The 26,308-nt window shown below is 43.4% G+C and overlaps 1 protein-coding gene across 1 annotated transcript; it reads left to right on the top strand.

The window, feature by feature from the left end:
• Positions 1-1,559: 1,559 nt before the first annotated feature.
• Positions 1,560-25,813, top strand: SLC7A9 (solute carrier family 7 member 9). Its single transcript, XM_006212194.4, has 12 exons — positions 1,560-1,646; positions 3,654-3,801; positions 4,071-4,313; positions 4,779-4,904; positions 5,139-5,238; positions 5,991-6,035; positions 6,537-6,660; positions 7,496-7,599; positions 15,811-15,907; positions 16,906-17,055; positions 23,777-23,951; positions 25,723-25,813. The coding sequence occupies exons 1-12, from the start codon at positions 1,560-1,562 to the stop codon at positions 25,785-25,787; spliced, it is 1,464 nt and encodes a 487-aa protein (XP_006212256.1). The 3' UTR covers positions 25,788-25,813.
• The last annotated feature ends 495 nt before the right edge of the window (positions 25,814-26,308 follow it).

Genomic DNA, 26,308 nt, shown 5'->3' on the forward strand with positions numbered 1-26,308 from the left:
GGTGGGTCTGCCCCCACCCTCACATCTGAGCGCAACTGCAGCCCCTCTGCTCCACCTCTGACAGGAGAGGTCTCCAGAGCCCTCTCTGAGGGGCTTCCTCCCCTCTGGGGGCTGTTTCCCCATCAGGTAAGTGACAGTGCGGAACTGATGGTGTTTGTGCCCCTTTTCACTCTACAGTCCGACCAGCACGGGCCTGGGCCACGTGAGCAGCAACAGCAGCAAGTCAAAGGGGCGGGTGGCCAGGGCTGCAGGTGCGGATGGAGCGGGGCTGTGTGCGGGCCTCGCTGCTGGGTCTCCATCTGCCAAATTGTCTGGGTCCAGGCGGTGCCAAAACCCAGTCAGTGGCAATGGTGAGTGGGAAGGATTCACTCACCATCCCACAGACTTGGTCAGAAGCAGGTGGAAGGCGGACCAAGGACCCTGGAGGAAATTGCTCAGTGGGGAGTGAAACGTCCGCCCTGACCCGCAAGTTCCACGTGCAGTTAGTTTCCATGCACAGCGGTTCCTGGTTATGCTGCCTGCCAGGAGTTGTAAATAGAGCCTATTAAGATAATAAAAGAGGAGATTTCGAAGTTTGTCTCCTGTGGTTCCAGTCTTGAGAGAGAGATTTCTCCTTCCAGGAGACAGCTGATTGTGGGAGGAATCTGGTTAATTTAAAGACAAACTGATCTGAACACAAATGAACAAAACAAAAATATTTGGGAGAGAAACTGGCTTGCCCGACCCTCCCCTTTTTGTGTGGTGTATCCAAGCTTCATTGCTTTAAAAGAAAGGTGTTTAATAATTACCTTCGTTGACCTCTGTACCTTCTGGCTTCCTCCTCTCCTGGGCATGAGACATGGCCATTCCTAGGGTGTGACTGTGCAGAGGCAGGTGGTCAGCCGCACCGGGCAGCTCCCTGCGCTCTGCGAGTTCAAAGAGGAGGTAAGGCCTCTGGGTGACGGGAAGGCTGGACACTCTCCCGGCCAGGGACCCTAGCGGGACTTGATTTGGAGGAAGGGCACAGGAAAAGACCGCTACCTAGTTCATCCTTGAACTGGTTTTCCTCAGCAATGCTGTTCATTCTTTGCATCACTCAACGAAAAGAATATCTATATCATGAATCCACTGTGTGCGAGGTGACTTCACCCTGGGAAGTAATTCTGAGAAAAACCTTCCTGCCTCGGGCTTGATTCCACTAAGTATATCCCAGTATGTTTTAATGTAGTTCTTTTTACTTTTGGAAAAAAAAAAGTAGAGGTAGAATGACTTTCAGGTGTGTCATTGCTGAGGCTTAGGAGACAGAGGGCAGGTGTGGGAGGGCGGGGTGGGGGAGCCCAGGGTCTCATGGGGCAGGTCGGAAAAGAGCTGAGAAGCCCAGCTGCCCAGGGCCTGAACGGCTGTCAAAATTTTGCTGAGACTGAGCAAAAGTGCAATTGACAGCTGCACTTTCCCCAAACAGTAGCTAATCATCTGTCCACAAAGGCAGCGCCCGCTGAGCCACAGGTGCCTCTGCTGGAGCACTTGCCGAGTGGACGCCCGTGCCCTCCTTGCAGCCTCCAGGACTGGCAGGAGGGGAAATGGAGGAGGCCAACCTGAGAAAGAGGAGAGAGGAGGAGAAGTCGATGCAGAGCAACGAACCCAAGACCACAAATCTCCAAAAGGAGGTAAGGCGGTCCCCGGGGCCGGGCCCTTCCCAGGTCCAGCGGTGGTGGGGCGGTGTTGGAGGCGTGAACTATTCTCCCACCCCCATCCCTGATGGAACAATTCTTTGCACCTACCTCTTTCCCTCTTGCCCATGAACTCAGCATGTTCTCATGAAGTTAATACATGTGTGCTTCTGTGTGCTGGGTAAGCACTTGAGGGGCTGGCGTTTGCCCAGACCAATAGCCTGTTATCGGATGGTCAGAGGGGACTTCTGATGTCTGAGTCCCCTCTATGGCACCTTCACCAAATATCTGTTCCTCATGGTTGAATACCTTCCCCCAAGGGAAACTGCCATTCCTTCTTAGTGAGTCTAGCTGGGGTGGCGACTCTGACATGGGTGTGACATAGGTGATCCCTCTGGGCTGGGCTATAGGAAGGGTGGGACTTGGAGGTGCCTGCGGCCTGGAGGGGCCTGAGTGCGTGGCAGATGGAGCTGGGCCTGCAAGGAGGGGGTCGTGGGGAGGAGCAGGGCAGTGCAGGTGGGATGGAGCGCTGAGTTCCACGCTGTGCAGTGATAGTCCCAGGGGGATGGGAGCAGCAGGAGATGGGAGTGGAAGGACAAGCTTCAGGCTCACAGGATGAGGAGCGAGGGCCCCAGAGCAAGGTCAGGATGGTGTCAAGGGCAGGACCTGTGGGCTGGGCTCTGGGCAGAGCCTCCGGGAGCTCCCATGCCTGGCAACAGAGGAGATGGGGGAGGGACTAGGGGCTTAACCAGGAGAACGACATGGCTTGACTGTGTGTTGGCCTGGGATCCTGGGTCCCTAGGAGTCGGCTGATGGGCAGCAATACCCTCTTTTTGGCCATGAAAACAGCCCAGCTGAGCTAACCCCCAGCATGCCCTAAACTCAGCTGGGCAGCTTCAGGCTGAATGCAGACCTCAGCAAGGAAGGATTCTGGAGAGCCTGAGGCGTTGGTGAGCCAACCTGGCCGATAGAGGAGGGAAGCGGAGATGGCCCGGAGGAATGGAAGTCAACACTGCTCCCTGGGACCCCTCCTCTGACTATGTGTGTCCCTTGGTGGCAAGTTGCAGCTGGGGTCTTCCACGTCCTCTGGGCTCTAACACCGGGCGCAGCCTCTACCCAGACAGACAAGCACATACATGTTTCACCTCGGGCTCCAGAAATCAGGCTTCCCAGGGCTAATGTTGTAAGTAGGGGCCTGCATGAGACATTTCCTTCCTTAACAGTGTTATTTCTTGATTCATGTATAATTTACAAGCAGTGAAGTGAGATCTTCAGTGTTCAGACTGATGAGTTTGACAAATGGATCATCCCAGAAAGTTCCCTCTTGCTCCTTTGCAGGTTGCCCACCCCCAGCGCTGTCCCTGCAGTTAGCTTTGCCCTCTCTGGATCTGCATAGGAATGGGTCATACGTGTGTGTCCTGTTGGTAGCATGATCATACTCTGCAAAATGACATCCAAGAAAGTTCACAGCCCCCGAGGGTTTCTGTCCCTGAGGCCTCGTTGCTCACCGCCTACAGCCCCGCTCCCCTGTGATGCCTCGGGCCAGGCCCCCAAAGCCCTGACTTCACTCTTAGTTTTGGAGGATAAGCTCCATTCGGCCCTGCCCAACTAAGAGGCGTGTCCCGGGGGCCTTTCTCGTTGGTGATTGATGCCTTTACCATCTGGTCCCCTTTGTCGAGGGCCGTAAGGGTTGGTGCATGGAACCTGAGCCAGGTCTACCCCGCACTGGCTGTGAATCCTGGGGAGTAACGTAACCTTTCTGTTCCTCTGTTTCCCCCCGTAAAATGGGTATGGTAATGGCAGACCGGCCTCATGAGGATTAATCGACTTAATCCATTACAACTGAAGTCCCAAGAGCGTCGCCCTGGGGCTTTCCTCCACTTGGGCCCAGCCCGGCCACATCGAGGGCAGGAGGGAGGGTGGGAGAAAGAGGGCTGCGTCTGGGCATCTGAGCCCCATCCGGGCGGCAGCACTAACTCTCCTCTCCCCTTCTCCACATCCAAGCTGGGCCTGTTCAGTGGCATCTGCATCATCGTGGGCACCATCATTGGCTCCGGGATCTTCATTTCCCCCAAATCTGTGCTCAGCAACACGGAGGCTGTGGGGCCCAGTCTCATCGTATGGGCGGCTTGTGGGATTCTTGCGACACTGGGTAACGAAGGTGCCCCTCCCTGGCGAACACCCCCTGTTGAGCATGGGACAGGCTATGAGACCTCTCTCTGCTGCTGCTGGGATCCCCTTCAACGCTTGTGAGCAAATAGCCATAAACTGGGCTTCGCAGAAATGTCCGATGGTCGCAGCTCAGGATGAGAGACACGGTGGTGGGCCCCGGGAGCACAGTTCCCACGTGGGGAGCGGGGTTCCCTGTCAGGGCGAAGCCTCACGAGGGGCCCGGGGTCCCCGCTCCTCTCTGTGTTCCAGGGGCTCTGTGCTTCGCGGAGCTTGGCACAATGATCACCAAGTCAGGGGGCGAGTACCCTTACTTGATGGAGGCCTTTGGCCCCATTCCTGCCTATCTCTTTTCCTGGACCAGCCTGTTCGTCACAAAGCCCTCGTCCTTTGCCATCATCTGTCTGAGCTTCTCTGAGTACGTTTCTGCGCCCTTCTACTCAGGCTGCAACCCTCCTCAAATTGTCGTTAAATGCCTGGCTGCCGCTGCCATCTGTGAGTACCCGTGTGAAACCCTGGGCAGGGTCAGAAAAGTCCTGGCACAGATGACGTGGGGAGACTGGCTTGGGCTCCTGCATATGCAGAAAGAGGCCGAGTGGGCCTGGAGGCGCTGGTGAGGAGCAGGGCCGGGTCTGGTCTTGGCCCAAAACCTGGTGTCCTTTGCTGTCCCACCCCTGTGCGGCAGGGCCGTCAGAGCTGTCAGGGGTGGAGGGTGGCAGTGACCGCAGGCTGTCCCACAGGGCAGCACTTGGCTGGGGCCTGGCTGTTTCTCCACTGTTCTTGGAGGGAGGCAGCCCCGGCTGGATTTCCAAGGTGCATTTGATGGGTGTGGTGGTGAATGGAGGAGGATGCAGCGGAGCCTGGGAGTGGAAAGGAGACTCCTTCCTGGGCCTTAAGAAAGGAGGAAGATGCTAAGCCCATAGACCCAGAACATTGCCCACTTCTGCCTCTTCCTCCCAGTGCTCATCACCATAGTGAACGCGCTGAGCGTGCGGCTGGGGAGCTACGTCCAGAACGTGTTCACAGCAGCTAAGCTGGTGATCGTGGCCATCATCATCATCAGTGGACTTGTCCTCCTGGCCCAAGGTGACCTTCGGCTGGAGGGGTGGGTGGGCTCCACACAGCACAGACCATCTGGAGGTCTTGCTCCTAAGTATACCTGTAAGGCAGGAATTCAACAGGAGCAACCTCAGTTTCCCAACTTTTCAGTCTGTTTAGTAACCTGAGGTCATAAGCCACCCCCTTCTTTTACCTGGAGATGATGCCAAGTCCCAGTCTGGTCGGCTGACACCCACTATTCACTGTCTGGCTTAATTACAGGAAATACAAGAAATTTTGAAAATTCTTTTGAGGGCCCAAAACTGTCTGTGGGAGCCATCAGTCTGGCATTTTATAATGGACTCTGGGCGTATGATGGATGGTAAGGCACTCTTAAGACGGCACATGCCTGGTTGTGGGTTTCTTGAAGCTATCTTACTGAAAACGTGTGAAAAGCAATGCCATCTCCTTTTAGGGTTTTTGCGGGACCCTAATATCTCCCTTTTGTCAAGCACCCCACCCCTCACCCTTCTGTTCTCCTTGGACCCCAGAGACACCGGGGTACCTGCCCCTTTCCCAGTCACTCATGTGGCACCAGCCCTGGGCACAGGGGCCTGTGGGCCCGCAGTGGTGGGGCCCTGTGCCGGAAGCATCACCAGACACAGACAGGCTCAGCCGGACTGGAGGCAGTGAGGGCTGCCAGGCACTGGACAAGGCAAGAATATTCAGTGGCACTTCTGTTTCAACCTTGCAAATACTAGCGTGGTCGATGAAATTCTGCTTACGTCTAGTGGCCATCCAGGATGCTAGTCTTTCCCTCATGCAAGGCATTTGCAGGTTTGTTCTCTTTTCAGACAAAGAATCTTCCACTTTTTTTCAAAGCACTCAAATTACTCCCAGTAACTGTTGAAAATTCACGTGATTCCCATGGAGGGCAAAGACTTACCAGCTGACGATGTGCAGCTTAGTCATCCCACCATCCCCAGGGCTTCCTCCAAAAGAAATTACCCTGGAATTCCTACAGGGGAATTTTCTCTATGAAGCGTAATGAGGCCAACCTTTATTATTTTGTCTTTCATAATCTTCGCAAAGAAATTCCAAGTTATGTTACTCATGTTACTTTCCTTTCTCTAGGAATCAACTCAACTACATAACAGAAGAACTTAAAAACCCTTTCAGGTAGGAAAGCTGAGTCCAGCCAGAAGGCAGTGGACAGGCGAGCGTGTTTCTCTCTCCCAAGCAAAAAGTGGAACCGCGTCCTCCCGGCGCTCTACCCCCGCCTTCCACACAGTGGATGGGTTCTTATAAGCTCATTTGCACTCACGGGAGCTCGGTTTTGGATAGTGGGATGGTTGCTGAGACGAAGGAAGAACTCTAACTTTAGATTATCTTGCTTTATAGACAATTCAATTTTACTGCTCTGGAGTCTAAAAAGGGAGAGTTCTTTCTCATTTGAAAATGTCACATGTCCCCGCAGGTGGCTCTGCTGCTCCACAAGTCCCCTGCTTCTGGGTGGGCCTCAGGGAGGGCAGCTGTGACCCAGCTGTGAGCCCACCACAGGGAGCAGGGGGAGGGCTGGCCGGGGCAGGTGGGAGAAAGATCTAGACGAAGACCAACTTGTGAGCCTCTCATGGGATGCTCTGGTCTGCCTCTGAGCACCTGGGTCCCCGCCCCTCCCAGAAACCTGCCCCTGGCCATCATCATTGGGATCCTGCTGGTGACAGGGTGCTACATCCTCATGAACGTCTCCTACTTCACTGTGATGACAGCCACCGAGCTCCTGCAGTCCCAGGCTGTGGCCGTGGTGAGTCCCAATGTCACCTCGGGAGGGTGCCTGGTGTGTGGGAAGGGGACAGGCCAGGGATCCACGCTCACCATGAAGGATCCTCATGGAAGTGGGGGAGGGAGATAATCGTCTAGGAAATGGGGAGTGTGAACAGGGTAGAGCAACACCAGAGACCAGCACGGAGATCCGGGCCACCAGTAGGTGACAGGTGCTGCTTTCCCAGCCTGCCCGGCCCCAGGCAGGGGTAGAACACACTTACAGGAGGGCTGGGCTTAGCAGGCTTGGGGCTTTGACAGACAAGTATGAGCAAGAGAAAGCGCAAGGGAGTCGCTGAAGGACGGAGTTGTAATAACAGATTGTGGGATTTAAGCCGGGTGAGGAGGGAAGCGAGGACAGAAGGATGGGTGTGAGGGACAGTGGGAAAGGTGGGTGCGGTCCACGCGCTGCAGGAGGCCTGGAAATGAAACGAGAAACAGGCAGTTGACTAAGATGGGGAGCATGGAGAGATGCAGTCTTGGTGATGAGGTCGCTGACGGGAGAACAGGTGGCTCAGGTGGGAGGGAGACCAGGTCATTCCGGGTGAGGGAGAGGCAGGGGTGTCAGGGGATGTAGCACCCCAGTGAGGTACGACAGGGGGTGGTGGAGAAGAGGTTTGCATCACCATCAGCATCGGCATAGGAGCGAGGCCATCATTTCCCTGACTGGCTCTCCACCTTTCCTCTCGCTCCAGAGGCAGCGTCTTGGAGCCCATTCCTGGGGCCTGGGCCATCGGGGGGTCGGGGGCGTAGCTGCTTGCAGGGTCCATGGATCCTGGGGCGCGCTCAGTCTCAGGACTCACCGGCTTCTCTCGCAGACGTTTGGTGACCGCGTCCTGTACCCCGCTTCCTGGGTCGTTCCACTCTTCGTGGCATTTTCGACCATCGGAGCTGCTAATGGGACCTGCTTTACTTCGGGCAGGTAGGGCCCAGCACCCACCCCCGGCTACAAGGTCCTCGGGGCTTTGCCAGACTAAGCCCTCAGCGCCCACTGGGACCAGAAAGCCTGCGCGGACTGGCACGGGCGCTGGGCCTGGTGGGGTCCCGGGGCAAGGCAGGGCTCAGTGACCGATGGGGGACCGGGGGTGGGGGCGGGGGTGCCGGGAGGGAGAGAGAGGTTTGCCTATGGGAATTTTCACCTAATGAGCTTCCTTGAACATCGTCTCATGTTGATACATACACAGTCTAGATCAGGCATTGGCAAACTCTCCTTTAGGGGCAGATAGGAAAGATTTGAGGCTTGCAGGCCATGTAAGTCTGTCACAACCACACAGCTCTGTCTTTGCAGCATGAAAGGAAACCAGCCATGGTCGTGTTGCACTGGAACCTTATTTACATAGACAGGCACAGTTTGCCAGCCCCGGCCGAGCCTCTGGCTCCTACCAGTCTGGAGACAGCAACTGTGTTGGATTCCACTTCATGACGTAGCATAATTTCACATCACCTCCACTCATGGGCTGAGTGCGGGTGGTTTTCATAAGCACTGCGGCAGCGAACACTTGTGAACTGGTCTTTGCCCACCTATCCAGTGTTCTGAGTAAATATAGTTCTGAGAGTGAAACTGCCAAATGTTTACACTTGAAAAATGAAATATATACGACAAAATCATCCCTTAGTGCTAGTCCTCTCACTTCTTTAAAAGTGTTTCGGCTATTCTAGATTCTTTACATTTCTATCTGAATTTTAGAATCAGCTTGTCAATTTCTACAAAAAAAGCCTTCTGGGATTTTGATCAGAAGCGCATTGAATCTATAGATCAACTCAGAGAGGACCAGCATCTTGAAAGTATCAATTCTTCCAATCTATGGGTGTGGACTATCTCCTCATTTATTTAGATTTTCTTTAATTTTTTTAAAGTGCTTTTTTTAGTAGCAACTTTCAGTATGCAGTTCTTGCACATAGTTTGTCAGATTTACCCTGAAATATTTCATACTTTTTCATGCTATTGTAAATGGTATGTTCAAAAAATGTAAAAACTTTTCAGTTTCTGATAGTTTGTTGCAGGTATATAGAAACACAATTTAAACAACCCTATTGAGATATAAATACCATAAAACTCACTTTGTAATTCTGCAATTTAGTGATTTTCGTAAATTTATAAAGCTGTGCAAACACCACAATCCAATTCGAGAATATTTCCATCATTCCAAAAAGTTCCCTCACACCTGCTTTTATTAATCTCCCCTCCCACCTCCAGCTCTAGGCAACCACTAATCTGCTTCTGTGTCTATGGCTTTGCTTTTTCTAGACATTTCATCTAAATGGAATGATGTGATATCTCATTTGCCTCTGGCTTCTTTCACTTAGCATATTATTTTTGAGGTTCATCAATGTCATAGGAGGTATCAGTTCATTCATTTTAATTGCTGGATAGCATTCCATTTTATAGATGGACACTTCATTTTCTCATTGACCAGCCAATGGCCATTTGGACTGTTTCCAGTTTGGGCTACTGTGAATAATGCTGCTGTGAGCATTCCTGTGTATGTCTTTGTGTGGACATATGTCTTCATTTCCCTCAGGTAGATTCCAAGGACTAGAATTGCTGGGTCATATAGTAACTTTGTTACTAACTTTTAGAGAACAGCTTACCTGCTTTCTAAGTGGTTACTCCATTTTAATTTCTATAAGCGATGCATGAGAGTTCCAGTTTCTCCACATCCTCACCGACACTTGGTATTATCTTTTTGATTAAAGTCATTCTATTCTAGTGCCTTCTTAGCGCAGCAGGCAGCACGTCAGCCTCATAAAGTCATTCTACTGGGTATGTCATTGTGGTTTCAATTCACATGTCCCTAATGACTGATGATACTGAGTATATTTTCGTGTGCTTATTAGCCATTCACATATATTCTGGTAAAATAGCTATTCAAGTCTTTTGCTCCTTTTAAAAAGTGGGCTTCTTGTTATCCTATACTGAGTTGTACACGCTCATCATATATTCTGGATCCAAGTCCTTTATCAGGTATCTGATTTGCACATAATATCTCCTAATCTATGGCTCATCTTCTCATTTTCTTAATGGTGTTTTGAACTCCAGTGTTTTTAACTTTGACAAAGTCCTGTTTCTCAGTTTTATTTTTCATGTGTCATGCTTTCATTGCCATATCTAAGAACCTTTGCCCAATGCAAGGTTACAAAGATGTTCTCTTCTGTTTTATCCTAGAAGTTAATTAGGTTTAGCTCTTACATTTACTTATATGATCCATTTTTGAGTTAATTTTGTATAATATACCTGTTCAGCTTGGGGGTTGGCCAGGGCCTTGAACTATATTGAATTATGTTGGGTATCGTTTTGATGGAGTCAAATCTAAGATTTTTACTTACTGGTTTCTGAGTTTTCTATCTCACACAGACACACTTCCCTCTCTACTTTCAATAATACCCACCTATGTTTTCTTCTAGCATTTTACTTTAGCTCTTTGATCAATCTGGGAATCATCCTGATGTGAGGCATAAATCTCACTTTTTTTCTCCCAAACCTTCACCTGTTGTCCTAATATTATTTGTAGAATAGTCCACCCTTTCCCCTACTGGTCTGAAATGCCGTCATTATCATTCCAATCTAATTGGTCCACTTTGTGTCACTGATAGGTCCTTTCCTGTGCTATTACCTTACTTACGACATGTTTCACAGTTTGAGCAATGTAAAACCTGGTAGGACTCACTTACAGTAATTTTGTCAAGTTCCAGAAGTCCTGCTTGCATTTTGAGTGCCTGGAATTTATATATTGGTTTGACTGATGGAGCTGAAAGTGAATTCACAGCATCATCTTTGGTCTAAGTATCCCCTCCGTGTAGCAACTCCTTTCCTCCCAGTTGCACTGACTTGTTCTGGGAATTGACTTAATACCAGGCTTACGTCTTTTCAAAGTTCAAATATGTAGTTTTAAAAAACTGGCCTTTTGGCCTTTGTATTCATGGCTCCTAACGTCACTGTATTGTCCTCAGAGCACGTGACCTTTACCATATTACTTCAGAAGTTTTAAGACTTCCCTCGTGACTTACTGCCATTTGTATAAATGTTTCCCATGGTCCTGAAAATAACATGTATTCTACTAACTTCTTATAGATTTTTATGTTATCTTTAAGCTTCTACCTTGACAGTTCAAATTTTATGCTCTCATAGTGGATTTGTCAAGTTTTGCCTTCTGTATTTCAAGAGCTCTGTTTTTTTAATAATTTATTTAGGTATAGTTGATTTACAATATTATATAAGTTTGAGGTATACAATGTTGTGATTCATAATTTTTAAAGATTACAGTCCACTTATAGTTATAATAAAATATTGGCTATATCCTCTATGTTGTACAATATATCCTTGAAAGTTATATTATACATAGTAGTTTGTACCTCTTAACCCCCTAGCCCTTCCTTACCCTTTCCCTCTTCCTTCTCCCCACTGATAACCACCAGTTTGTTCTCTTAATTTGTGAGTCTGTTTCTTTTTTGTTATATTCACTAGTCTGTTTCTTAGATTTGTCATATAAGTAAAAATGTACAGTATTTGTCTTTCTCTGCATGATTTATTTCACTAAGCATAGTACCTTCCAGGTATATCCACATTGTTGCAAATAGCAAACTTTTATTCTTTTTTATGGCTAAGTAGTATTCCTTTGTATATATATACCACACCTTCTTTATCTATTCATCTGTTGATGGACACTTAGATTGCTTCTATATCTTGGCTATTGTATATAATGCTGCTTTGAACATTGGGGTGCATGTATCTTTTTGAATTATGTATATGTTTTTTTTCAGATATATACCCAGGAGTGGAATTGCTGAATCGTATGGTAGTTCTATTTTTAGTTTTTTGAGGAACCTCCATACTGTTTTCCATGGTGGCTGCACCAATTCACATTCCCACTAACAGTGTATAAGGGTTCCCTTTTCTCCACATCCTTGCCAACATTTGTTATTTGTGGTCTTTTTGATGCTAGCCATTCTGACAGCTGTGAGATGATATCTCATTGTGATTTTGATTTGCATTTCTCTGATGATTAGCAATGTTGAGCTTCTTTCCATGTGCCTATTGGCCATCTGTATGTCTTCTTTGGAAAAAATACCACCCAGCTTTTAGTCAGGTTGTTTTTCTGATGTTGAATTGTATGAACTGTTTATATATTTTGGATATTAACCCCTTACTGGTCATACCATTTGCAAATATTTTCTCCCATTCAGTGGGTTGTCTTTTTGTTTTGTCAGTGGTTTCCTTTGCTTGCAAAAGCTTGTAGGTCCCATTTGTTTATTTTTGCTTTTGTTTCTTTTGCCTTACGAAACAAATCCAAAACCATATTGCTATAATTTTATGTCAGAGAGTGTTCTGCCTATGTTTTCTTCTAGGATTTTTATGGTTTCTGGTCTTCCATTTAGGACTTTAATCTACTGTGAGTTTATTTTTATATATGGCATGAGAAAATGTTCTGATTTCATTATTTTACATGTAGCTGTCCAGTTTTCCCATCACCACTTCGTGAAGAGACTGTCTTTTCTCCGTTTTATATTCTCACCTCCTTTGTTGTAGAGTTAATTGACCATAAGTATGTGAGTTTATTTCTGGGCTCTCTTTTCCATTCCATTGATTTATGTGTCTGTTTCTGTGGTAGTGCCATGCTGTTTTGATTACTGTAGCTTTAGTATAGTCTGAAGTCAGGGAGCATAGATATCTCCAGCTCTATTCTTCTTTCTGAAGATTGTTTTGGCTATTCATGGTCTTTTGTGTTTCCATACAAATTTTAAAATTATTTGTTCTAGTTCTATGAAAAATGCTGTTGGTATTTTGATAGGGATTGCACTGAATCTGTAGATTGCCTTGAGTAGTATGGTCATTCTAACAATGTTAGTTCTTCCAATCCATGAACATGGTATATCTTTCCATCTATTTGTGGCATCTTCAATTTATTTCATCAGTGTCTTATAGTTTTCTAAGTATAGGTCTTTTATCTCCTTAGGTAATTTTATTCCTAGGAATCTTATTCTTTTTGATGCAATTATAAGTGCTATTGTTTCCTTAATTTCTCTTTCTGACAGCTCATTGTTGGTGTATAGAAATGCAACAGATTTTTGTGTATTAATTTTGTATCCTGCAACTTTACTGAATTCATTGATGAGTTTTAGTAGTTTTGTTGTAGGGTATTTAGGATTTTCTGTGTATATCACATCTGCAAAAAGTGACAGTTTTACTTCTTCTTTTCCAATTTGGATTCCTCATTTCTTTTTCTTGTCTGATATCTGTGGCTAAGACTTCCAATAGTATGTTGAATTAAAGTGGTGAGAGTGGGCATCCTTGTCTTGTTCTTGATCTTAGAGAAAATGTTTTCAGCTTTTCACCACTGAGTATGATGTTAGCTGTGGGTTTGTCATATATGGCCTTTATTATGTTGATACCCATTTTCTGTAGAGTTTTTTTTAATCATAAATGAATATTGCATTTTGTCAGAAGATTTTTCTGCATCTACTGAGATGATCGCATAGCTTTGATTCTTCAATTTGTTAATATGATGAATCACACTGATTGATTTGTGGATATTGAACCATCCCTGCATCCCTGAGATGAATCCCTCTTGATCATGGAATGTGTTGTTGGATTCAGTTTGCTAATATTTTGTTGAGAATTTTTGTATTTATGTTCATTAATGAAATTGACCTGTAATTTTTTGTGTGGATGCTACCTTTGTCTGGTTTTGGTATCAGGGTGATGCTGGCCTCACAGAATGAGTTCAGAAGCATTCCTCTGCAATTTTATGGAACAGTTTAAGGATAAGTGTTAATTCTTCTGTAAATGTTTGGTAGAATTCACCTGTGAAGCCATCTGGTCCTGGACTTTTGTTTGTTGGGAGTTTTTAAAATTACTGATTCAATTTCATTATTGGTAATTAGTCTGTTCATATTTTCTATTTCTTCCTGGTTCTGTCTTGGGAGAGTGTATATTTCTACTAGATTGTCCATTTTAATGGCATAAAATTATTCATAATAATCTTTTATTATCCTTTGTATTTCTGTGGTGTCGGTTGTAACTTTTCTTTTTTCAATTCTGAGGGTACTGATTTGGGCCCTCCCTTTTTCTTGATGAGTCTGGCTAAAGGTTTATTGATTTTATCTTTTCAAAGAATCAGCTCTCAGTTTCATTGGTCTTTTCTATTTTTTTTTTTTTAGTCTTTATTTCACTTAATTTTGCTCTGATCTTTGATTTCTTTCCTTCTTACTAATTTTGGGGGTTTTTTTCCTAGTTCTTTTAGGTGTAAGGTTCAGTTGTTTGAGATTTTTCTTGTTTCCTGAGGTGAGCTTGTATCACTATGAACTTCTTAGAACTGCTTTTGCTGCATCCCATAGATTTTGGATCATTGTGTTTTCAGTTTCATTTGTCTCCAGGTATTTTTAAAATTTCCTCTTTGATTTATTCACTGTTGATACAAATGATTGTACTATGTTTGTCTTTTAACCTTCCTACTAGCTTTGATAAAGGTTGATTTTCCACCTTTAATGTGTAATCACAAGGGCTCCTGTTAGGTATATCTTCTTGCAGACTGTCCCTTTTTTCAGTAGGAATTCTCCTTCTTTTTGCTGTAAATTCTATTCTGATATTGATATTGCTGTCTTTTAGACTGCTGCTCTTGGTAACATGTCCCTTCCCTTTTATCATCTACTTCTCAGTGTCATGGGTTTTGGCTTGTGTCTCTTCCAATAAACCTGACCTGAAAGCCTCCAGCTGGGCAAGTGGAATCTTATCACAACTGATGTGATTACTGTTACAGCTAGATTAATTTCTAACTTATTCCTTTGTGTTATGTTGGCTTAAAAAAATCTTACCCTGATTTATTAACCATCAAATTTCATTTATCCCTGTTTTTCTTCTGCTGATGTGGGTGGAAGTTATATTTCTATTCTTTTAGCAGTTACCTTTAAATTTTAACATGAATACCTAATACAGTCTATAACTGGCTCAGTTCTCTTCCATCTCTTGAGGACTCTCCCCTTCATATCATCTTGTATATCAGCTACTTCTTGTTTGCAAACCAAACCAACCCTCCTAAAAATAAAAGTCTGTCATGACAGAAATTTAAAAATCCAATACTTATATACATACTAACATGTTTTACTCATCTTTCCTTAGCATTGCTTCTTCAGTCAACTCCTTCTGAATTCAACTTTTGTCTGAGTCCTTTTTTGTTGGAGTAGACTTTTTAATAGTTTTTCATGAGGACTAAAGAACAGTAACTATCTGTAGTTATTATCTAAAAATGTATTTTGCCAGTAGTCTTGAATGATAATTTAGCTATGCAGAATTCTAATCTGAAAATCAATTTCCTTCCATCACTTTGAAAGTGTTAATTCTCATTCTGATTAGTCCTAATTTTGCAGTTAACGTTTTAAATTTGGTATCTTGAAGTTTTGTTTTGATTTTTACTTTCCATTATAATGTTTATATCTGGGCATGTTTTTATTCGTCTAGAACTGGATTCAATTTGAAGGCTCAGGATTTTTCAGCTCTTTGAAGTCTCTCTGCTCTTCTTTGAACTTGTCTTACACCATTCAATATATTTGAACGTCTTCCTCTGTTTCTTCTCTTAATTTCCTCTCTACACTTTCCATTTCTCTATGCATCATACCCAGATCTAGCTTTCTTTTCATTTGTATCTAATTTATCTGTTGTTGATTAAATTTTTAATTATAGTAACTTTTTGTTTTTTAGGAATTCTGTTTAGCTCTCCTTCCCTTTTTCTTTAACATTTTAAATATAGCCTTTCAGATTCCTGAATAATCAGAAGTTCTTAGGGGAGGTGGTGAGGTAAGCACTGGGGTCCATAGACCCTGGACTAGTTTTTACATTTGCTTCTTGCATAACTTTCAGGACACAGATCAGGTATCTCCTCTTTGAAATTGCCTCCCCAGTGCCCTCAGGTGACCCTACTGCAACAGGCTGCATTCCTCTAAGATGCATTTAACCATCTCACTTACTTCTGTAAAACTCAGTCACCTCAGGAGGCTGGACTCCTACCTGATGACAGCAGGGTCACAACTCAGTCCCTTTCTCTGTGGCCTCAGCAGCAACGCTCAGGACACACTTGCTGGGTGATGGTACTGCAGCCTGCACTCACATCGACTAACTTCCTTATTCCTGCCTTTTCAGACTTGTTTACGTTGCAAGCCGGGAAGGCCACATGCTTAAAGTCCTCTCTTATGTTAGTGTCAAGCGCCTCACTCCAGCCCCGGCCATCATCTTTTATGTAAGTATGAATTCTGCCATGAAAACACCCCTTAAGGCAGAGGTTCCGCAGTTTGGATGATGAAACAAACCTGATCACTAAGCCCTGTGATTTTCAAATGACCCAGGTGCCCCTAGTCCTCGGGTATATAAACAGGTACATTAAAAATTTCAAGACAATTCAAATAACTTACAACGTTTGCTCCTTGTTCTGAATTTATCCATGAAAGTCACTGAATCTTCAAGCTTATGCCCTCTACATGTCCTTCATGCACATTTGTATGTTCTAGATCTGTGGTAACAGACCATACAAGAACCCACTAGCTTATGGGGAAGGAGGAGAAGGCATTTTTCAAGGTGGCTACTGACAACAGCGTCTCATTATGGTCCACTAATTCAGAAGTCTGTGGGATCCTTGTGAAGTAAAGGCCCTTTGACACCTTCTGATTGGGTTTTTTTGTGGGGGATGACCCTTGATTGTGCGCAACTGCCTTGGGCACCTATGGACCATCCTCAGGGCCAGACTCTTCCTCCCATCCCCAGAGGAAAGCCCCTTAGTCTCTGTCAACCTACTCCCTTTGAAGATAAGTAAAACAGACCCAGAATTACAAGGCTTTTGGAATTACAAGTCCGGAGCCATGCAGATAATGCAGTCAAGACCAGACCTAGACAGCCCGGTTTTACAGTGCAAGGCCCTTTCCTGTGATGAAAACTCTCTGGAAGGAAAATTCATAATTAGGAAGCTGGTGCAATAGACATACACATTTTGTTTCTCCCCTGCTTAAAACCGCAACTTCAAAGAGCCACAGATTTTCCAAGCTCTTTCCATCCCGCCTCAAAGAGAACACCTGTCACAGCCAAAGTCTGGGTCAACCCCAAATATAATGGGACACATTGGAGATTTCCTTCACATGAAGGTGTTTGGCCACAGGAAAAACTGCTTCTTCCGTCTTTTGTGAAGTGGTAAGTACAATGTTTTCAGGTACTAATGACCTAAGAATTCCTTCTTCTTTCTTCCAGGGCATCATAGCAACCATTTATATCATCCCTGGGGACATAAACTCATTAGTCAATTACTTCAGTTTTGCTGCATGGCTGTTTTATGGCCTGACGATCTTTGGACTGATTGTGATGAGGTTTACAAGGAAAGAGCTGGAAAGGCCTATCAAGGTAGGTCTAGCGCCCCAGGGGTCACAGGTGGCTTTGAGTTCTTGCAATGAATTAGGTAGAGGTAACTTTTAAATTCTAGGAGCAAGTTTTCTAGTCCCAACCTGACTCTTCTCTTGAATATCACATTTTAGAGTGGAGTTTGCCCTTCAGTTCACTTTATATTATAGTTTTTGATCCAGTCAGCCATCTCATTATTAATTTATTAAGGTTATCAAGAATACCTGTGAACTGTCTCTCTAACTGAAGCGAGATGTCCGATTCTGAGATCTCTCATGCACGCACTTTCTGTGGGCTGGTGGGGACCTCTGATTCTGGCCCAGGCCCACTCCTGTGCACATAACCACTAACAGTCCACCTCTGCAGTCTATTTGGGGTCCTTCCCACCTCTCTCCGTGGCTGCTGTGGGTCCACATACCATTGAGGAAGAAGAATGTATTTTGTTTCGTTAACGTTAGGGGCTTTTTTTGCTTTAAAAACATGCTATTTATTCTTATGATAATGACAAGTACAGATGTAAGAAAAAGGTAGGCAAGTGGAGGGCTTCAGCAATTAGGACAAAAATAATGTCTTCAGCTTTAGAATTTTGTTTCATAAATTTGGTTAGAAGTATTTCTGGCACGACTATCCCCAAGTCCCCGAACTCAGCTGAGACCTGGAGCAGACTGCTGGCATTAGGCGGCTCCACCTCAGTCAAGCATCCAGCAGGCAAAATCATGATGATAGTAGCATAGATTTTTAAACCTGCACAGTTTCTCAGACAGAAATTAAAAGGATTTGAGAGGAAATAACTGAGACGGAGAAAAAGAGATTAACATGTGTATAATTGGAGTCCCTGAAGACAAAAATGAAAGTAACAGAATCCTTAAAAGTTATGACTCAAGAGACATTTCCTGAGGTAGGAGAGGGGACCACAAAGGGAGGGGGAACTTGAACCAACAGACTGAAAGGCATACAGTGTAACTGAGAAATCTGAGCCAGGATGGGCAACAAAGAAACATATTCTGATAAAACTGTGGAGCTTAAAAAAAATGCTTTGGGTATCCATCTCCTCTTTCCTGTCTTCCTCCACCCCCGTTCGCTTATAATGGAAAGAAAATAATATAATCAGCAACACTTCACACCATAAGGCAGTGGGTAACATGCTTAAGATATTCAAGGAAAAAAATGTAAGTTAAATATTTTATATCCAGTCAAACTGACCCTGAAGAATAAAGTTACCAATGAAAGAACTCAAGGGCATGTATCATTGTATGAGACCTTCCTTCCTAGGGAATCACTAGAGAATGAACTTCAGAAACCAGAAAGTCATCAGCGCAAGGTGAATATATTCAGTCAAAGAACTAAGACTGAATGATGAGAGATAAAGGTAGCAAAACAGGGCGTAAACGTTAAGGACTGACAACGTCATACAAGGAAAATGGAAGAGAAGGTGGGTGAGAGTATGCCGGACAAGGAAAACATGCCCGAGAGCTGTCTTACGAATCCATTAAAGGCAGATGCGGGGGAAAGAGAAGAATTCCTAGCTAATTTCATTGCTGCTTATTACGGACAATCTGAAAAAGAGAAGCCCAGGGTATTATATCTACTGTAACTCTCAGGATAAAACCAGTATTTATAGATACCAAAAAATGTATCCAGAACAAGTAAGTGCACACACACATACACACAAAAGGCCAGTTCATAAAAGAACCTGCATATAAACACTTCAATAGGAAGACAAATCAGCATATTTTCCTGGGTGATATTTTCTTGGTAGAATGCTTATTAGGGTTTTTTTTTCTATTACTGCTGTTTTTTGATTATTCGTTTTTAACATCCCGAAACTTTATAGAATCTACAAATCATTTAATACTCTCATTTCTAGCTGATAATCACATGGGGGAAAAAATGAATATTCGAATTCCCAAAATGCAACACTATTTTTAATACATGTGTGAGAAAGGTTTCAAATGGCATTCCAAATCCAACCCAAGTCAGTATCACCTGTAGGCATACTAATAAATGTGAGGCATGTGTGTCTCAGATATTGGGAAACATGTTATTGCATTAAAGGTAACCATTTACTAAAAATCATACTAATTGATCACAAGGAAATCATTTTTTAAGCAGTTTACTTCCAGGTATAATACAGGTTGGAGATAACATATACACTTATTAGCTTTTCGTTATATTTGAAAACACTGGTTGGAAATCTGGAGTTTCATTTGATATGTAAATTTTCCCACTTAAAATAAAGGAAGTAGCCCCTGGCCAAAGTCTCCCCATAGAATGTCATTCTTTAAGGGCAGAAAATTGACAGTAAGTAAAAGATGCCTGTATATAGAAATATAAAATTATGGAGACCAGACTTGCCAGTTATATAAGTAAATTGGCTTATGCAGTTTAAATGGGTTTAAATCAGCCATTAAATATTTTTTTCAGGCATGTTTACAAAGCTGTGAATTCAAAATAAAAGGATAGGCAAAGAAATGCCAAGCAAATGAAAATACACAGAAAATAGGGGTTGTGACCTTATCAGACAAGCACTCAGGCCCCAGCACAAGACAAAGACCATCTAGTAATGCTAAAGGCTAAAATTCACAATAAAGAGTTAACAGTTATGAAAACCTATTCACCAAACCACATAGTAATCATTTTTACGAAGCAGAAACTATAGGAAATACGAGGAGAAACAGACATGCACACTAATAGGAGATTTTAAAACACCTCTCTCAGTCCAAGACAGATCGAGGCACATCACTAGTAAAAGTGACAGAAAATCTAGAAAAATATATATAACAAGGTACATCTTAGAGATTCGTATCAAGCTCAATCCCCAAAATATCAAACACACTTTTTCAAGTGCATATGGGACATGCCTGAAATTGACAATCTTTAATGCCACAAAGGAAAACCTTGATAAAAAATTAGAAATAATACAAATCACATTCTCTATAATGCAATAAAACAGGAAATTTTAAAAATTAAACTTCTCAATCCAAAAGGAAACAGGAAATGAAAGTACATAAATTCCTAAAAATAACAATGAAAACAAGACATAATCTATGATCGGTGCTTTAAAGAAATTCCACTACATTAAACACTTATATCAATAAAAATGAAAACAAGTAAACAGGCAACTCAAAAGGCCAGAGAAAGAACAAAGAAAACCAAAAGAATGTAGAAGGAATTAATAAACGTAAAGAAAGAACTTAAGGTCCTTAATTGGATTATCTGATTTTTAGAATTTCTCCATGAGTTCTGATTCTGCTGGGGCTAGTTTTAGTAAACTATATTTTTGTAGAAAACTGTCCATTTCATCTAGGGGTTTGCATTTATTTGTATAGAGTTGTATAAAATAGTTTATGATTTTAAAAAACCTTGTACTGGAGATTATTTCCCATTTTTGTTTCTTATTTGTGTGTTTTGCTTTCTTTGTTTTTAGGTTAGTTATAGGTTGTTTTACGGATTTTTTCAAGTTATTTTTATGGACTATAACACTGATACCAAACTTCGCAAAGATAGCACAAAAAAAGGGAAAAGAGAAAAAAGAGCAATCTCACTTTTGAATATTAATATAAAAATCTTCAATAAAATTATTTAACAAATAGAATCCAATTACATCAAAAACATATCATGATTAAGTGAAGTGTATGTAAGGATGGGTAAAGATTAGAAATCCATTAATTATGAATTTAATTCATGGTGGATATAATTCATCATATTACTAGACCTATGGTGAAAACCCCTATAATTACCTCCCACAGATACCAAAGACAACCAGATAAAATTCAAGATACATTACTGGTGAGGATACAAGTAGGAATTTATAACAATTTCCTTGGCATGATCACACACACACACACACACCCTATGGCAAAAAGCAATTAAATTGATAAGGTAACACTAGAGAGATCTGTACTTAGATGAAGACAAGAATGCCTTCCTTCTATTTCTATTTAACACTGTCCTGAAGATATTAGCAAGGCAGTTAGACAGGAGAAAGCAGTGTGCAGCATGAAGGTTAGAAAAGACGTTCAAAAGTCTCTCAAGCCTTCTCCTTTCAAAGAAAATAGAATTGTACATCTGGAAAACCCAAAAGGATCAAAGAAAAAATACATAATAAAGTAATGATGTGAAATTAACACACTGAAATCGATAGCCTGTTTACAAAATGAAATCCAGTGAAAAGACAGTGAAAGAGAACACCTGATCCCAAAAAGAAAAAATTAAAAAGACCCCTAGCCATAAACTTAACAAGAGGTTAGACCTCTCAGTGGAGCTCACTAGGTCTGTTTATTTATTATTATTTTTTTTTTAATGGGGGTACTGGGGATTGAAGCCAGGACCTCATGCATGCTAAGCATGCACTCTACCACTTGAGCTATACCCTCCCCTCTAGACTCACTGGAAAAGTAAAACTCTCTTCAAAGACAGAAAAGGTAACTTGAATAGATGGAAATCTGTACATGTTTTTGGATAGGCAGACTCAACATCACAAGTGTCACTGTTCCTTAATTTAGACATTTAATGCAATTGCAATAAAAAACACCGTCTAATTTTTTTTCTGGAGTTAGATGAATTGATTATAAAGTTCATACTGAAGAAACTAGTAAGAATAGCCAGTAAAAAAAAAATGAGAAAAATATCAAAATCTAAAGGTTCTAAAATTTAAGTATGGTGTTGATGCATGAACATAATTACTTAGTAATCCAAGAATGGGGAGGACCCTTCCTATGACTCAAAATCCAGAAGTAATAAAAAAGGGGGCAACCATAACCCCAATAAAATAAAAATTTATCTATTAAAAAAAGTTGAAAACACATAAATATAATATAATGGGGAAAATATGTGCAGTAATATCACAAAAAAGGACCAAGATCCCTAATTTAAAGTTCCTAAAAATTGAAATGGAAGTTACTAACATTTGAAATGGACAATAAATATAAATGGACAAAAGATATAAAAAAAAGAAAGTTCAAAGGAAAACTTCAACATGAAACAAATGAACCCCAGCAAACTCACTTTTGTTCCTAACAAGACAATGCATACCAAAATTCTAATGAGATATCATTTCTTGCCTGTCAGATGGGCAGAAATCCCACAGTTTGGCCACACTCCCCTGGTGATGCTCTGGGGAAACAGCCTTCTCACATACCGCTAGAGGATTACAAACGGGATGGCCCTATGGAGGTACACCTGGGGCACCCAGCAGAACTAGACATGCATTTACCTTTTGACCCAGCCACACCCCATTTGAGGCAATCTAGCCCGAAGTGAAATGGACCAAATATAAAATATACAAAGTTATTTATTGCAGCATTGATTGTAATAGCTCAACACAACCCAAATGTCAAAGGGAGATGGGTTGGATACATTTTGGAACATCCACAGAGTGGTATGCAGCAGTTAAAAAAAAATGGATGAGTAACTTTATATAGCACTATGACGTTGTCTCTGGAATATATTAATGGAAAGAAACAAAACTGATGCAAAACAGTCTTTTATGCATTTGCTACCTTTTGTATGAGCGAGACGGAGATGAACAGTTCTATGCACATTTGTGCACAGAGGTGTGTTTATTCTCAAAAAGAATTAAGGGAAGAATGAAAGCAAAAATCAAGAAAAAAGTAACAGTATTTTTAAAAATTAAATATAAAATGGAACAATCAAATCCCTAAAAACTGAAAACAAGTGGGGATAAAGAAACCTTACTTTATGACAAGTACATGACATAACCACACAGGGAACATAATTACTACAACTGATATTAAAGTGTGGGGATTTGGATGGATCTCCCTAGTGGCTTATACTCTGTGGTTTAAAAAGAACTGCAAAAAAAACCTTGAACTTGACACTATTGCTGATAGTAGCAGTATTGGTATGGTTATTTTCAAGTTCATTATAGGTACATTGTAAGATAAAGAAAATAATTATGTTGAAGCCATTAAGATTTTCAGAAGCATAAAGAAAAAAGATGTAAGTCTAAATAAAGAAAAGGAAGGAAGCACAATCTCACATTTAAGTCAGAACTATCAGTTTAAAATTGATGAATGTTTTTCCCTTCTTAAAAAAAAAAAAACTATCTCTGTTCTTGCAAAAAGAACACTGAGCACTCCAATCCCGTGGATTATGGATTCTAAAAACCATTTCCTACCAAAAGGGAACAACTCCCTGGAGGAATGGGGGAATCCAGATCTGGTGGCATTGGATTCCTCCCCTGAAACCATGATTGAGTTTAGAGATTCAGGTGACGTTCAGACCTTACACGCCTCATGACGTGTTACAAGAGGAAGTGCACTGCTCCAGCTACAAAGTACTCCTGCCTCCAATCTAGCCACCAGCTGACAGGAAGCAGAGGGGACAGAGGAGCAAGTTGTCAGGCAAAGCTAGAATGAAGACCTTGTATAGGTAAACCGTCCAATTCCTACAACAAATTAATAGCAAGATAAAGAGAAGAGGGAACAAACATGTTATAAACAGAAAGTTGTCATCCATTAGAGGCGCAAACTGACTTTTACACATAAAATGACAGGATGGCATTTAAAAAAAATATTCTAGAGAAAAGAAAAAAATAGATGAAATAAGTGGTAATTTTACTTACAAATGACTGAGACTGGAGGAGGGGCACACGGAGTTCATTATATTCTTCTTTCTATATCGGTGTTTTGTTCTGAATGAAAATTTACAAAAAGACAAGTGCATGTGGCCAAATCATGACACCATGTTGTTTTGCCTGCAGGTGCCCATTTTCATCCCCATCTTGGTGACTCTCTTATCCGTGTTTTTGGTTTTGGCTCCAATCATCACCCAGCCTGCATGGGAGTATCTCTACTGTGTGTTATTCATACTCAGTGGCCTTCTGTTTTACTTCCTTTTCGTCCACTATAAGTTTCGATGGGCTCAGAAGATCTCAAGTAAGTATAGGTGGAGGGATGGCTTTGCAGCAGGTCAGGCCCAGCCCCCCGCAGCCTCACCTGTCCTGATCCCTCCAGGGCCGGCTTATCACAGGAGCTCACGCAGCTAACAAATTTCACTTCCTCTTTGGGAGGACCTGTGACCCATTCCCCTCAGTGTGATACCTCTGGGTCCACTGTGGCCTCTTCTTTTGTTCCCATCAATCCCAGTAACAAATAGGAAGAGATAGCACCATTTTTTTTCCTTTCTTTAAATGTAATTTACACATAACCATCGTAACCATCTTTAAGTGTACAGTTCAGTAGTGATAATACACATTCGTGTCAGTGTCCATCCCATCTCCAGAGCACCGCCTGCCTTTGCCTGATACACAGGCATCATCTGAGGGGCCCAGCAGCATCCCAGAGACACCCAAAAACAGAGCTGGCACAAGGGCCTGAGCCTTCCAACAAGGCTGCAGCTCTTGCCTTTTGCTCAGCAGTGCTGGTCCCTCATCTGTTTTAGGACAAAAGCGTAAAAGTTTAGTTACGTTAGCCAAGCACGGATGGCAAAGTACAGCAGAGGCTCAGAAGTCCCCAAGTGTGTGTCATAGTCACAGCGTGTCACCCCACACGGCACAGCCGACTGCAGGGCGCTCGCTCACAAGGCCTGCCAGACTCCCGCGCCCCTCCCCAGGCCCACCGTGACCCACCGCCTGGCCTCGCCTGGTCTCCCTACCTTAACTTTGAGTTCACTGGAGGCAGGAACTGGGCTGTCCAACAGCCACTTAATACTGAGTAAATGTGATTAAAAAATCTGCCTCATCCTTTCTCCTTCAGCTCGTCTGAACAGGGAAGTACAGGCGTCCCTTTAGGCAAGCCTCTGTGGGGTATTTTTTGGTTTGGGGGTTTTGTTTTTTTACATGCAACTCAGAGGGACATACAAGGTACCAAAAAGTGAAACCCAACTGCAAGGTGGAGAAGCTGGGCCCTGCGACTGAGCCAGCTCCCTCCTCCATGTCCTCACCTGTGCAATCTGGTACCACCCCTCACCTGACAGCGGTGTTACAAACAAGAATGAATCTGTTTCCTGCTGATTAACAAAGTGAAACCAAAACCAAAATATGGCTTTATTATTTCCCAAGGACTTTTCTCCTTTCTTGAACTAGCTCCCGCTACCCACAACCTCTTTAAGCCCTAAACTGAGAGAGGGCTTGCAGGCACGCTACCGTAGAAAGGAAAGAAAATGTATCACTATCAGAAAAGCTGCCACTTTTCCCCATGTGTGACAATGAATTTGGATTTGATCACACTGACAGACAATCTAGCCCGGGTAACTTACAACCTAAAGTTCCAAATTACGTCTTCTTTCTCAGCTTTAGAATATTTAGGCAAGCTGTTCCCTACAAAAACCGGTAAGAAGTTGGAATTCAGGATGTTAAAAGAATGAACAACGTGCATTTTAAACAAAACAGGCTTAGTGACTATCAGATTAAATACTCAACCCTGGTCAGTGGTAGTTAAAGACACACATATAATCGAGTCATCCATCGTTTTCCTTTGGAGCGAATGGTTTGGTGGCAATAAAAATAATCAGTAGGTTCCTAATGCTTTAATGGGAAATAACGTCTCTCCCAAGAACCACCGTGGCTCCCAGGGATGCTCTGCCTCCCTCTGCCCAGCAGGGTCCCGAGTGTGGGCCGTTGGCAGAGACATTCGGCCAAGGAGGAAGGATGAGCGCGGCGAAGCCAGCCGTGGGGGACAGTCTTCTCACTGCACTTTTCCACTCCAGGGCCCCTCACCATGCACCTCCAGATGCTGATGGAAGTCGTCCCCCCGGAGGAAGCTCCAGAGTAGCACGCCCAGCCTCCTGTGGCCAAGTCCATGCTGTGGTTAATTTATTTTTAGAAGCAGTATCTGTGGTATGATTTAGCTCTCCTTAGTTCTCTGGGCGGGTGTCTGCTGAAGTCAGCAGGCAAGGCTGGGACCTGGCGGCCAGCTGGTGGCCAGGGAAGGGCTGAATTAGAACGGCCACCACCACGCGGTGACTTTAACAAGGGGCACGTCACAGCGACTTCAATAAAGGGTATTCTTGAAACTCGGTGACCAGTAAGGTGTACATATATATATGTATTTTTTTTTATAAAATTGGTGAAACTTGCTTTGATTGAAATAGATTTTTTAAATACTAAAGTACAAATGTTTTACTGCCACCCCCCGCCCCGGCCACCCCTCCTGTATTTCATCGGGGATGCACAGGGCAGGTCTGTCCCAGGCTGGATGCTGAGGCCCTGACTGCAAAGCTGACCGTCCAGGACCATCCTCAGCCTGTGTCCACGAGGGGCTCAGCATCACAAGTGTCCCGACAGCCTTCTCTG

Source organism: Vicugna pacos, chromosome 9 (assembly GCF_048564905.1).
Source record: "Vicugna pacos chromosome 9, VicPac4, whole genome shotgun sequence".
Lineage (NCBI taxonomy): Eukaryota > Metazoa > Chordata > Mammalia > Artiodactyla > Camelidae > Vicugna > Vicugna pacos.